This window comes from Eubalaena glacialis, chromosome 14 (assembly GCF_028564815.1).
Source record: "Eubalaena glacialis isolate mEubGla1 chromosome 14, mEubGla1.1.hap2.+ XY, whole genome shotgun sequence".
NCBI lineage: Eukaryota > Metazoa > Chordata > Mammalia > Artiodactyla > Balaenidae > Eubalaena > Eubalaena glacialis.
This window is the reverse complement of record NC_083729.1, coordinates 88,173,392-88,186,629: the sequence shown is the minus strand read 5'-3', so window position 1 is coordinate 88,186,629 and position 13,238 is coordinate 88,173,392. Positions and strand designations below refer to the sequence as shown.

General features: G+C 43.4%; 1 protein-coding gene across 1 annotated transcript in view; it reads left to right on the top strand.

Annotated features, from left to right (window-relative positions):
• The window catches only part of TBC1D8 (TBC1 domain family member 8), a 139,200-nt gene that overhangs the window by 114,942 nt on the left and 11,020 nt on the right, over positions 1 to 13,238 (top strand). The window contains exons 12-17 of the mRNA XM_061211369.1: positions 556 to 841; positions 1,615 to 1,744; positions 1,880 to 1,978; positions 2,547 to 2,615; positions 8,948 to 9,188; positions 10,047 to 10,112. Of these exons, the coding sequence (XP_061067352.1) occupies positions 556 to 841; positions 1,615 to 1,744; positions 1,880 to 1,978; positions 2,547 to 2,615; positions 8,948 to 9,188; positions 10,047 to 10,112 (891 nt within the window). The remainder of the gene's footprint in view (positions 1 to 555; positions 842 to 1,614; positions 1,745 to 1,879; positions 1,979 to 2,546; positions 2,616 to 8,947; positions 9,189 to 10,046; positions 10,113 to 13,238) is intronic.

Here is a 13,238-nt window from a genome sequence, read left to right as displayed (position 1 = left end):
TAATCTTGATGAAGTCCAATTTATAATTTTTTTCTATGGTTACTGCTTTTGTGTCCTAAGAAATTTTGCCTTTTTCCTGTATTTTCTTTTAGACGTTTTTTAGCATTAGCTTTTATACTTAAGTCCATGACACATTTCAAATATATTTTTCTGTATGGTGTGAAGTAGGAGGTAAGGTTCTTTTCTTCCCCACGCCATGCAGATATCCACTTGATTCGGCACTATTTTTTTTTTTTTGGCCATGCTGTGCAGCTTGCAGGATCTGAGTTCCCTGACCAGGGATTGGACCCGGGCCCACAGCAGTGAAAGCGCCGAGTCCTAACCACTGGACCGCCAGGGAATTCCCAATTCACAACTATTTTTTGAAAATACTGTCCTTTCCCCGTAGAATTCCCTTGGTCAAAACATCAAAAACCAGTGAACTAAGTGTGAGTCCTTTTCTGGCCTCCAGTCCCGTTTCATCGTTGTGCGTATCTCAGAGTCGTTTTAATTTGGGACTGACTTTGGAGGGAGTGACTCTCTCCCCAGCCACATGTCTGCGGCCTCCTTTCCCAGGGGCCCAGGTGGACCAGTCGGTCTTCGAGGAGCTCATCAAGGAGCAGCTCCCCGAGCTGGCAGAGCACATGCACGACCTCTCGGCCCTGGCATCCATCTCCCTCTCCTGGTTCCTGACGCTGTTCCTCAGCATCATGCCCCTGGAGAGCGCAGTGAACGTGGTCGACTGCTTCTTCTACGATGGCATCAAGGCCATCTTCCAGCTGGGGCTGGCCGTGCTGGAGGCCAACGCCGAAGACCTGTGCAGCAGCAAGGACGACAGCCAGGCCTTGATGGTCCTCAGCAGGTGGGGACCGCTGGGGTGGAGGGGCAGCAGCGGGACTCCGGGAGCCAGGCGGCAGGTCCAGGCGGCCGGGCTGTCGCTGCGCGAGTTCTTCTGCTCTACCACTCGTCACCCCGTGTGCCCCCAGGGCCAGGCCATCAGGCAGCCCCGTCACCCATGTGCGGTGAGGAGTCCGCCTTCCCTCGCTCCTCTCCACCAAGTGAGAGGCAGGAGGGGCGAGGGTATCGGTGCCTTTCTCTGAGCAGGTTCAAGCGTCCTGAGTCTAGAGGGACTCAGAGTGGCCTTGAACGGGGGCGGGCAGGCGGACACGGGGAAACGTGGGCCTCAGGCCGCCGTCTGGAGGATTTGGACGTTCTGTGCGTAGGGGATGGTGTGTTGCAGGGAAGGCAAAGTCCCGCGAAGCTGAGGACGGGAACCTGGGTCCCTTGGAGCTGAGGGCAAGTTGGATGACAAATGAGAAGTTCCTTTTCCGAACACTGTGGAAGCTTAAAATTGCAGTATGCACAGGATTTTGTATTTATGTCACTGGAGAGTCACAGACCCCTGGAAACCTTCCCGTGGCGCCCAGGTCCACAAGTCTGGCTTCGCGCACGTCTCTCGTTTTCTCTAAAATGAGTGTAGGAGTTGCTGCCTGGCCCTCCTCCCAGTGTTTGGAGGCAGACGAGCTGGTGTGACAGTTGCTGCCACATGTCCAGGGGGCCCCTGGAAGGTGGCAGGTGTCGCATGGTGCCCAGGGGAGGGTAAACCTGTGCTTTTCCGGTGGATGGTGTGCCCAGGTTTCTGGATCACATCAAGAACGAGGATAGCCCTGGACCCCCGCTAGGCAGCCACCATGCCTTTTTCTCGGATGACCAGGAGCCCTGTCCTGTGACCGACATTGCCGACCTGATCCGGGACTCCTATGAGGTACCTGGGCCCCATCCCTGCCCCACCCCAGCTCTCTTGAAAGATGGACTTCCAGGGGGGTTTTCCAGGCTACTTCTGCTTCCTGTATGGATGCATAAGGGATTCTGTGAGTGAGTGACCCCTTCGTTCCCGCAGAAATTCGGAGACCAGTCTGTGGCTCAGATTGAGCACATGCGCTGCAAGCACAGGATGCGGGTCCTCCAGGGCCATGAAGACACCACAAAGCAGAACGTGGTGAGTAGAGGCCTCCTGAGAACCGCTGCTCCTGGCGGCCAGGTGCTGACCTGGGCTGGGTCCCCTGCTGGGCTCCTAACAGGAGAAAGCCAGCTTTTTTTTTTGCATTGAGTTAACAACCTGACAGGGGTGAGCTGGTGGAGAAACAGCGTGGGTTTAGTTTGAGAGTCAGGCAGATTGTAACCCCTGTGAGCCTCGGTCTCCCCGATTGTAAAATGAGGATAATACTACCCACCGTATGGGCTTAAATGAGGGACAATATAGAACATGCCTGGCACCGAGGGCCTGCAGTGTTGATGGTTATGCAGGGGGAACTTCCTGCCCAAGCTCTAGCCTTGCTAGTGTTTACTCCCATTAGGACTTAAATGCTTGTCCTGAGTCACGGATGCGTGAATCAGAAAAGCCCTGAGAGAGTCGCCATGAAGTGATCTCTGTGCTGGGAACAGACTCTGTCCCGGGAGGAGCTGGGCGCCTGGCGTCCACCCCAGCGGGACGCGCCCTCTCGGCCTCTTATCCTCCTGGGAGCAGGCAGAGAGTTCACTCCGTGACTGTTTGTTCTTTCCTCAAGCTCCGAGTCGTTATCCCAGAAGTCTCAGTCCTTCCAGAAGACCTAGAGGAACTCTACGATTTATTCAAGGTAGGAAAATCTGGGAGGGTGAGGGAGTGACAGGCCCCGAGCCAGGCCCCAGCTGATGTCATCGCCTGCCTGCGGGAGGGTGCAGAAGCTGGAGGGGTCAGCATGTGCCTGTTGGGTGGCAGCGAGGCTGGAGCAGCCCCCCGGCCAGCTCTGGCTTGGCCGTGCCTGCTGGGCCCGAGCACGGATGCTGTTGCGCTCGGCTGAGAGGCCCTCAGTGCTGGTGACACGTCCTTCACTGCCCTAGGCCGAGTCCCCAGTCAATAGTGGATTCAGGGACTTCCCTGGTGGCGCAGTGGTTAAGAATCCGCCTGCCAGTGCAGGGGAACCAGGTTCGATCCCTGGTCCGGGAAGATCCCACATGCCGCAGAGCAACTAAGCCCGTGCGCCACAACTACTGAGCCTGTGCTCTAGAGCCCACGAGCCACAACTACTGAGCCCGCGAGCCATAACTACTGAAGCCCGTGTGCCTAGAGCCCATGCTCCACAACAAGAGAAGCCACCGTAATGAGAAGCCCGCGCACCGCAACGAAGAGTAGCCCCCGCTCACCACGACTAGAGAAAGCCCGCGCACAGCAACAAAGACCCAATGCAGCCAAAAATAAATAAATTTATTTTAAAAAATACAAAAAAAAAATAGTGGATGCAACAGTGACCCTTATTGAAATTATCACCTCGTATACTTTTTTCTATTATTATTTTTTAAAATTGAAGTACAGTTGATTCACAATGTTGTGTTAGTTTCTGGTATACAGCACAGTGATTCAGTTATACGTATATATATTCTTTTTTTAAAAAAATATTTATTTATTTGGCTGTGGCTGGTCTTAGTTGCGGCACGCAGGATCTTTGTTGTTGCCGTGTGTGGGGTCTTCGTTGCAGCATGCGGGATCTGTTTTTTTTTAGTTGCCGCGTGCGGGATCTTTAGTTGCGGCATGCACGTGGGATCTAGTTCCCTGAGCAGGGATCGAACCGGGCCCCCTGCATGGGGAGCGTGGAGTCTTAGCCACTGGACCACCAGGGAAGTCCCATATGTATATTCTTTTTCATTATAGGTTTTTACAAGATATTGAATATAATTCCCTGCATCACCTCAAATACTTTTTAATCATAACCTCATCCACATGACGTGTGTACATATTCTTGTGTTTCTGTGGCTGGTCTGCCTGCTAGTTTATGGTCTGTTTTCCCTTGATGCTGTCATTAACACTTTTTCATGTTGCCATATGGTCTTACTCATTTTTAAATCATTTAAAACCTGTCATGTTGGTAATACTTAACATACTGAACTGTATTTCGACTATTTGGATATTTAGGTGGAAGCCTTGCTGAATTAAATCACCCTGCAAAGACCATTTTCAAGTGCCTTCCTAGAACTTTTCTTGCTCGAAACAGTCAATAAAAATGGGGAAGAGAGGCAGACAGTGGACCCACTCCTGACAGCCTGGCAGTGAAGGGGGAGAGGACAGTCGCAGAAAGAAGGCCAGCCTTGAGGAGTCGGCCACCGGAGCTGTTCTGGTGGGAACTCTGAGCCGCCAGCACTGCTGCACTCAAATTGCCACACGCTCAGAATAGTCCTAAGCAGCCCTTAGGTTTCCTGAGCAGAGCCGCAGAGGTGGTCTGACCCTCCATGTGGCTGTCGTGTCACATCTCCCTGTGGTCACTGACATGGGTGGCTGGCTTAGTAGGTTCCTGGCACTCCTCACGCCTGGTCAGCAGGATGCGTGATGAGGAGTCCTCAGGCTACGTCTCCTGTAAACATCACCGGGTTTCAAGTTTTATAGTTTCCTCTGTTGCATGAAGAGAAAATACGAAGCCAAAGGTGACTTAGTGTCCCACACCGCCACCTCTCTGACTTTCAAAGAGGAAAAACAGGGAATACTAGAAACACAAAAGCAGGTAAAGAAATGTGTTGTTTAGCATAAAAAGTCTTTCATTTATTTAGGGCTAACTTCTCAATTTGAGAGAATAAGACACATCTCACATCTGAATTTATATGACTTAAGAGATTGCCTTAAATTCATCAGAAAAATAAGTTTCATTAAGTACTAACTATATCATTAATCTTTCATACAAGGAGTATTTAAAGAAGACAGACAGCTATTTCCTGTGTCCTATTTCTATCTTTTCTGTGAACAATGTGGGTGAAATTTATTTTCATATTTGTTTTTAGCTCTGCAGGCCTTTCATTTGTGTAGGACTAACTATGAATATAAACTTCAACTATAAATACAAGACCAATTTCAAAATGCACTTCCAAAAGAAATTCCAGTAAAATAGCGTCATCATCATGGTGTCTAATTCTGTCGTACAACCTGAGGTACCTCCTTTATGTGCCCAGAGTCATCCTCACCGTCACAGAACCCCCCTCAGGCTGTCCTCCCCTCCGCCCCCCTTGCTGCTGACCTTCCCTGAATTTCCTTGGCTTTCATAGTCTGACCTCTTATATTTTAATGCTTCTTTAAGTACTGTGAGGTATAATGGTCCCTAGTTGGGTTTTACATGCATCTCTTGTCTTTTGAATCAGAAATTCGTTTTCCCAAGGGAAAGGGCCACATAGAGATACCCTTACATTGTTATATAAATATGTGATAGGGTCTTATTAAGGAGTCCATTCCTTAACTTCACTGCATCCTTCCCTAAGCCTGGAACGTACAGGCGTGACCATTCTCTATGTTAACAAGAAATAGTCTGCTCTGTCTTCTTTACATACTCTTTCCTAGTAAAGCTGAACAGTGTGTACTTAATGAAATCTATTTTTATTCTGAATGGAAAGCAATCTTTCTTTTATGCCTTAATGCAATTCTTTCTTTTCTTTCAGTTTTATTGAGGTATAATTGACCTACAGCACTAAGTTTAAGGTGTACAGCATAATGACTTACATGTATTGCGAAATGATCCGCAGTAAGTTAACATCCATCATGTCATATATCGATAGATACAAAAAAAAAAGAACAAAGATGATTTTTTTCTCGTGACGAGAACTTTTAGGATCTACTCTCTTAGCAACTTTCAAATATACCATACAGCAGTGATAACTATAGTTGTCATGTTGTACATACATCCCCAGGACTTATTTATCTTGTAACTGGAGATTTGTACCTTTTTTTTTTTTAATTAATTAATTAATTAATTTATGGCTGTGTTGGGTCTCCGTTTCTGTGTGAGGGCTTTCTCTAGTTGCGGCAAGCGGGGGCCACTCTTCATCGCGGTGCGCGGGCCTCTCACTATCGCGGCCTCTCTTGTTGCGGAGCACAGGCTCCAGACGCGCAGGCTCAGTAATTGTGGCTCACGGGCCCAGTTGCTCCGCGGCATGTGGGATCTTCCCAGACCAGGGCTGGAACCCGTGTCCCCTGCATTGGCAGGCAGATTCTCAACCACTGTGCCACCAGGGAAGCCCTAGATTTGTACCTTTTGACACCCTTCATCCCGTTCTATAACCCGCCCCCACTTCCAGCCCCAGACTCTGGTAACCACGAATCTGATCCTTTTCTATGACTTTGGGTTTGTTTGTTTGTTTGTTTTAATTTATTTTATTTTTGGGTGCATTGGGTCTTTGTTGCTGCACGCGGGCTTTCTCTAGTTGCAGCAAATGGGAGCTACTCTTCGTTGCGGTGCGCAGGCTTCTCATTGCGGTGGCTTCTCTTGTTGTGGAGCACGGGCTCTAGGTGTGTGGGCTTCAGTAGTTGTGGCATGCAGGCTCAGTAGTTGTGGCACGTGGGCTCTAGAGCGCAGGCTCAGTAGCTGTGGCACACGGGCTTAGGTGCTCTGCAGCATGTGGGATCTTCCTGGACCAGGGCTCGAACCCGAGTCCCCTGCATTGGCAGGCAGATTCTTAACCACTGTGCCACCAGGGAAGCCCATGTTGTTGTTTTTTTTTTTTTTTTTTTTAGATTGCACATATGAGATCATATAGTATTTGTCTTTCTCTGACTTATTTCACTTACCGTAATGCCCTCGAGGTCCATCCAGGTTATAAAGCAATGTTTTAAATTACATAAATTCAGATTTGCGATGTCTGTCCCTTATCCTCTGAAATTGAAAACAGCTTCATTAGTCTTCTCTCTTCAAGTAAGATGGGAACAATATAATACACACTTGATGTCATAGGCTACTTTTGGAAATACTCAGGACCTGAAACAGTGCCTTACGTATTCCATAAACCTGCTCTTGTTAATGATCAGCTAAATTTATTCACTGTTGCCGGATTATCAGGCCCTAGACAGCGTTTGGTTTCTTTAATATTATTTTGCTTGCTTCCATGTTCTGGTTAAGACTTTTATTTTCAAATTTTAATTTAAAAACACAAAACAAAAATATACAAGATTATACCTACTCTCACCATTAAAAGAAGAAAAATAACCATTTTAAGCAAAATTTAAAGGGTCTTATCCTGTCAGCACCTACAATCCCACCTTGTACAGTAATTACTGTTAACAGTATGGTGAATATCTTTCCTGATTTCTTTCTCCTTATACTATATCTCTCTGCAGACACACACAAAGGCAACGTACTCTTACTCTTTTTTTTCCACATAAAAGTGAGATTGTGCTACACACAGTGGCCTGCAATTTTTATCATGGACATTTTTGTAGATTCAGTATCTACAGATCTTTTCTCATTCTTTTTTAATGGCTGCAGAATTTGATTGTAGGGCTTAACCATACTTTATTAACCATTCACCTGCTGAGGGACATTTATCTCGTTTCCAATTTTTTCTGCTTTATAAACAGTGCTGTACCAAGCATCCTTGTGCCTTTCTTGGGACACCTGTGCTGCCGTTTCTGTAGGATGGGTTCCTTAGGGATGCACAAACCAAATTTTTGCTAAACTGTTTTAGATTTTTCAAATTTCAGTTCTACTGATGCCTAAGAGTGCTCATTTCCTATGTTCCACACTCACCCAGCATTTAACATTATGGATCTTTTAAAATTTTACTAGTTGTGTAGAAACTTGCATTTCATTTTAACTTACATTTGTTTACTCATTAGTGAGGTTGAGTACCCTTTCATAAGTTTATTGGCTAATCATATACTTTCTTGTATCACCTCTTCATATCCTTTGCCTGTTTTTATATTGACTTGTTTTTCTGTAGGATTCTGTGTAAACTGGTTGTACTAGTCCTTGGCCTTTATAACTGTTTTCTTCTGGGTAGGATTCTGAGGGCCTCTAGCATCACAGGATGGCAAATATACACGCAAATTCACAGTGTGTCTTGGGTTTGAGGAATGGGAATTTATCAGACCTTTGTTTCACACTTGAACGTTCTTATGGTACTTTTCATGATTCTGCAAAGGCTATTTAAGGAACATGGCTCCAAATAATATGCAGTAAAATTATAAATGGCATTTTGGTTTCCATCCAAGGATAGGCACTTGGATATTATAGCATCTGTACTTGTTTCTGTGCCATCCTTATGGGCAGAGGGCATTGAAATCGTGAAGAACCCTGCAGTCATTGGGAACTATTTCAAGTGAGTTGGGATGTCCCAAGAGGTGATTTAGTACAGGTGTAAAAGAAACACTCTAAAGAGGCTAACCTGGTCCTAGGTGACAGGGCCAGTTTTGATTGCTTTAGTTTTCAGTCTATTCCCCAGACTTCAAATTGCCTTTGCTTTTTTTACTTTTAATTTTTTGAATTGTTAATATATTCATGTGGTTCAAAATTCAGAACACATAAAAAAGCACACAGTAAAAAGGCTTGCTTCTCCATCTGGGTCCCTGCCCCCGTTTTCCATCCTCACAGGTTACCAGGGTAAATAGTTTCTTCTGTATCCTATAGATTTGTCTAGTACTTTCTGACTTTCAAATAATATGATTTAAGACAAAATATCAGAATAAAAATTATATGACTTCAATAATTAAAACTATGGCAGGGGAGTTCCCTGGCGGTCCAGTGGTTAGGACTCTGCGCTCTCACTGCTGTGGGTCCAGGTTCGATCCCTGGTCAGGGAGCTAAGATCCCATAAGCTGCGCAGTGTGGCCAAAATTTAAAAAAAAAAAAACTATGGCAGCTGAACTGTACATTTAAAAATTGTTAAAACGGTAAATTTTGTTATGTATATTTTGCCACAATGAAAAAAGAAACCTTAATAAAAAAGAAAAAGTTTTTGCTTGTTACTACAGGGTTACCTGTAACTACATGTCTGGTTGGAGTGGTGAGATTGTGAGTTAATTTTTTCATTTGTTTGTCTTATAATGTTGCTTATTCAATACTTAGTAATTTTACGAGGCAAAGCAAGTGAGGAGAGAAGGCTGTGTGGGCTTTGGCCTTTACGTGTGCGGCCTCCGATGGCGGCCACCGCCCCTCACAGACCCCTCTCGCTCCCCCGTTAGAGAGAACACATGATGAACTGCTACTGGGAGCAGCCCAGGCCCGTAGCCCTGCGCCACGACCCCAGCAGGCCCTACGCGGAGCAGTACCGCATAGACGCCCGCCAGTTTGCGCGCCTCTTTCAGCTCGTCTCGCCGTGGACCTGCGGGGCCCACACAGAAATCCTCGCTGAAAGGACTTTCAGGCTCCTGGATGAAAACATGGACCATCTGATCGAATTCAAAGCATTCGTGAGCTGTCTCGGTACGACTCCGTGGGTCTCTCCTGCAGTGAGTTCATTCGGGATGTGAGTCTGTGAACACGAGACAAGTAGATTGTCAAGCAGGCACATCCACTCAACGAAATGGGTTTGGGACTCGCCTGACGTGATTTGGGGATTTTAAAAGTCCCTCTGCAGGCTTCTCTCGTGACCACTTTTGTGTTTCCTAAGGGGGTGGTGGGGAGGGGAGCCCAGGCTCTCAACACACATGGTTGTTGACCTTGTTCTCCTGGGCACCCAGGGTGTGGTGGTGTCTTGTTAGGAATGTGTCCTGAGACACATTTTTCTAAAAAAATAAATTTAAAATTGAAGTATAGTTGATTTACAATATCGTGTAAGTTTCAGGCGTACAGCACAGAGATTCAGTTTTACATACATATGTGTGTGTGTGTGTGTGTGTGTGTGTGTATATATATATATACTTTTTCAGATTCTTTTCCCTTATAGGTTATTACACACTATTGAGTATAGTTCCCTGTGCTATACAGTAGGTCCTTGTTGGTTGTCTATTTTATGCATAGTAGTGTGTATATGTTAATCCTAGCCTCCTAATTTATCCCTCCCCCCTGCACATTCCTAACTCTTGCAGCTAAAATTAATATCTTTCAGAACGTATGAGGCCAGGCAAAATTCCTGAGGTTATCTTGCCGCTCAGCAGCCAGCAGTCACTACCCTTCACATTTTCCTTTCAGACACACACTGTCTGGGTAGCGGTAGATGAAGTGTCAGGTCAACAGACACTGACCTTACTACGTTCTCTCTACAGTGACTTTGTGTCCTGACACATGTACTTTAACCATTTGCATGTACTCAGTCTCTCTCTCTCTTTTTTAATTTTGCAGATATTATGTATAATGGAGAAATGAATGAGAAAATTAAACTGTTATATAGGCTTCATATCCCTCCAGGTAAGAAATTCCAAGTAGAAAAGTTAGGCTCTGTTCTGCCTTGACGTAAATCAGCTTTGTGCATGACCTTGAGGTTCTTCTCTTTTTAAATTTATTTAGACTTGAGGCAACAGATGTTTCTAGTTTGGGGTGGCTGATGACAGATTTTGAGTACCATATTGTATGGCCTATGGCAGGGGTTCCCAAACTCGAGTGTGCATCAGAATCATCTGGACGGCTTGTTATAATACAGGATACCTGGCCCACCCCAGTTTCTAATCCGCTAGGTCTGAGGACCACACTTTGAGAACCACGGGCCTGTGGAATGTGGGGGAAGACAAACCCTGGTTGCCTTAACAGATGGTTATTTTAGCTTACTGGTTTTTGAAAAATTGAGGTAAAATTGGTATATAACATTATACTAGTTTCAGGTGTAAAACATGATAGTTCAATCTTTGTATACACTACAAAGTAATCACCACAGTAAATCTAGTTACCATTTGTCCCCATAAAATTGACCCCCTTCACCCATTTTGCCCACTCCCCAACCCCTTTCCCCTCTGGTAACCAACAGTCAATGGGTGTTGTTTTATTTGTTCATTTGTTTCATTTTTTAGATTGCATATATGACTGAAATCATACAGTATTTGTTTTTCTCTGACTTATTTTACTTAGCATAATGCCCTCAAGGTCCATCTATATTGTTGCAGACAAGATTTCCTTCTTTTTTATGGCTGAGTAGTAGTCCATTGTGTGTATGTATGTGTGTGTGCAACTTTACTGAATTCATTTATTCCAAGAGTTTTTGGTGGAGCCTTTAAGGTTTGCTACATATGGTATCTGACAGTTTTACTTCTTCCTTCCCTTTTATTTCTTTTTCTTGCCTAATTGTTCGGGCTAACACTTCCAATACTATGTTGAATAAAACTGGCAAGAGTAGGCATCCTTGTCTTGTTCCTGATCTTAGAGGAAAAGCTTTTAGCTTGTCACCATTGAGTATAATGTTAGCTGTGAGTTTGTCATATGGCCTTTATTACGTTGAGGTACAGTCCCTAAATAACCACTTTGATGAGAGTTTTTAATCATAAGTGGATGTTGAATTTTGTCAAATGCTTTTTCTGCATCTATTGAGACAGTTGTGTGTTTTTTATCCTTCATTTTGTTAATGTGGTGTATCATGTTGATTTGTGGATGTTGAACCATCCTTACATCCCTGTAATAAATCCCACTTGGTCATGGTATATAATCCTTTTAATGTATTGTTGAATTAAAATTTTAAAAACCCTCAGAGTATTAGCATCTATTTTTATCAGGGATATGGACCTATAATTTTCTTTGTTTTGTTGTATCCTTGTTTGGTTTTGGTATGAGGGTAATTTGGGCCTTGTAAAATGAGTTTGGAAGCATTCCCTCCTCTTCAGTTTTTTGAGTCTGAGAAGTTTAGGTATTAAATCTTTGAATGTTTGGTAGGATTCACTAGTGAAGCCATCTGGTCCTGGGGTTTTGTTTGTTGGGACGTTTTTAATTACTGAGTCAATATCCTTACTAGTAATTGGTCTATTGAGATTTTCTGTTTCTTCATGATTTAGCCTTGGAAGACTGTATGTTTCTAGGTATTTCTCTTTTTCCTCTACGTTGTTCGTTTTGTTGGTGTATAATTGTTCATATGAGTTTCCTATGATCTTTTTTCTGTTGTACGTTGTAACTTCTCTCATGTCTGACTTTATTTGAGCTCTCTTTTTCTTGGTGAGACTAGCTAAAGGTTTGTCAATTTTGTTTATCTTTTCAAAGAACCAGTTCTTAGTTTCATTGACCTTTTCTATTGTCTTTTTAGTCTCTATTTCATTTATCGCTATTAATTTCCCTCTTAGAACTGCTTTTGCTGCATCCTATAGAGTTTGGAATTTCTCTTTTCATTTGTCTCAAGGTATTTTTTGATTTTCTCTTTGATTTCTTTGTTGACCCATTGGTTGTTCAGTAGCGTGTTGTTTAATCTTCACATAATTTGTGATTTTTCCAGTTTTCTAGTTTCATACCATTGTGTTTGGAAAAGATGCTTGATATGATTTCAGTCTTCTTAAATTTATTGAGACTTGTTTTGTGGCCTAACGTGATTTATCTTGGAGAATGTTCCTTGTGCACTTGAGAATATGTATTCTGCTACTTTTGGATGAAATGTTTTATATATATATGTGGTTTAAGGCTGATGCTTCATTATTGATTTTCTGTCTGGATGTTCTACCCATTAATGTAAGTGGGGTCTTAAAGTCCCCTACTAGTACTGTATTGCTGTCAATTTCTCCCTTTAGGTCAGTTAATATTCGCTTTATTTATTTAGGTGTGCCTCTCTTGGGTGTATAAATATTTACAAATATTATATCTTCTTGTTGGATTGATCCTTTTTTCATTATGTAATGCTCGTCTTTGTCTTTTATTAGTTTTTGTTTTAAAGTTTATTTTGCCCAATAAAAGTATGGCCACTCCAGATTTCTTTTTGTTTTCATTTGCAGGGACTGTCTTTTCCATCCCTTCACTTTCAGTTTGTGTCCTTCCATCTGAAGTGAGTCTCTTGTAGGCAGCATATAGATGAGTCTTGGTTTTTCATCTATTCCGCCACTCTGTCTTTTGATTGGAGAATTTAGTCTGTTTACACTTAAAGTAATTATTGAGAGGTATACACTTATTGCTATTTTGTTGTTTTTTGTAGTTCCTCTCTGTTCTTTTTCTCTTTTTTGCTTCCCTTGTGGTTTGATGACATTCTTCAGTGTTACATTTAGATTCCTTTCTCATTATCTTTTGTGTAGGTTTTTGCTATGTGGTTATCACAAGGTTCATTGTATGACAACCTATATATATAACAGTCTATTTTAAGTTGATAGCAACTTAAGTTTAAGTGTATTCTAAAAACTATATTTTTATTCCCTCCCCCTACATTTTATTTTTGATGTGATATTTTACATATTTCTATTTTGTATATCCCTTAACCAATTATGGTGTAGTTAATTGTACTACTGGATTGGCCAAAAAGTGCGTTCAGTTTCTTCTGAAAGATGTTGCAGAAAACTCCAAACGAACTTTTTGGCCAACCCAATACTTTTGTGTTTTAACCTTTATATTAGCTTTGTAAGTGGTTGATCTATCTTTACC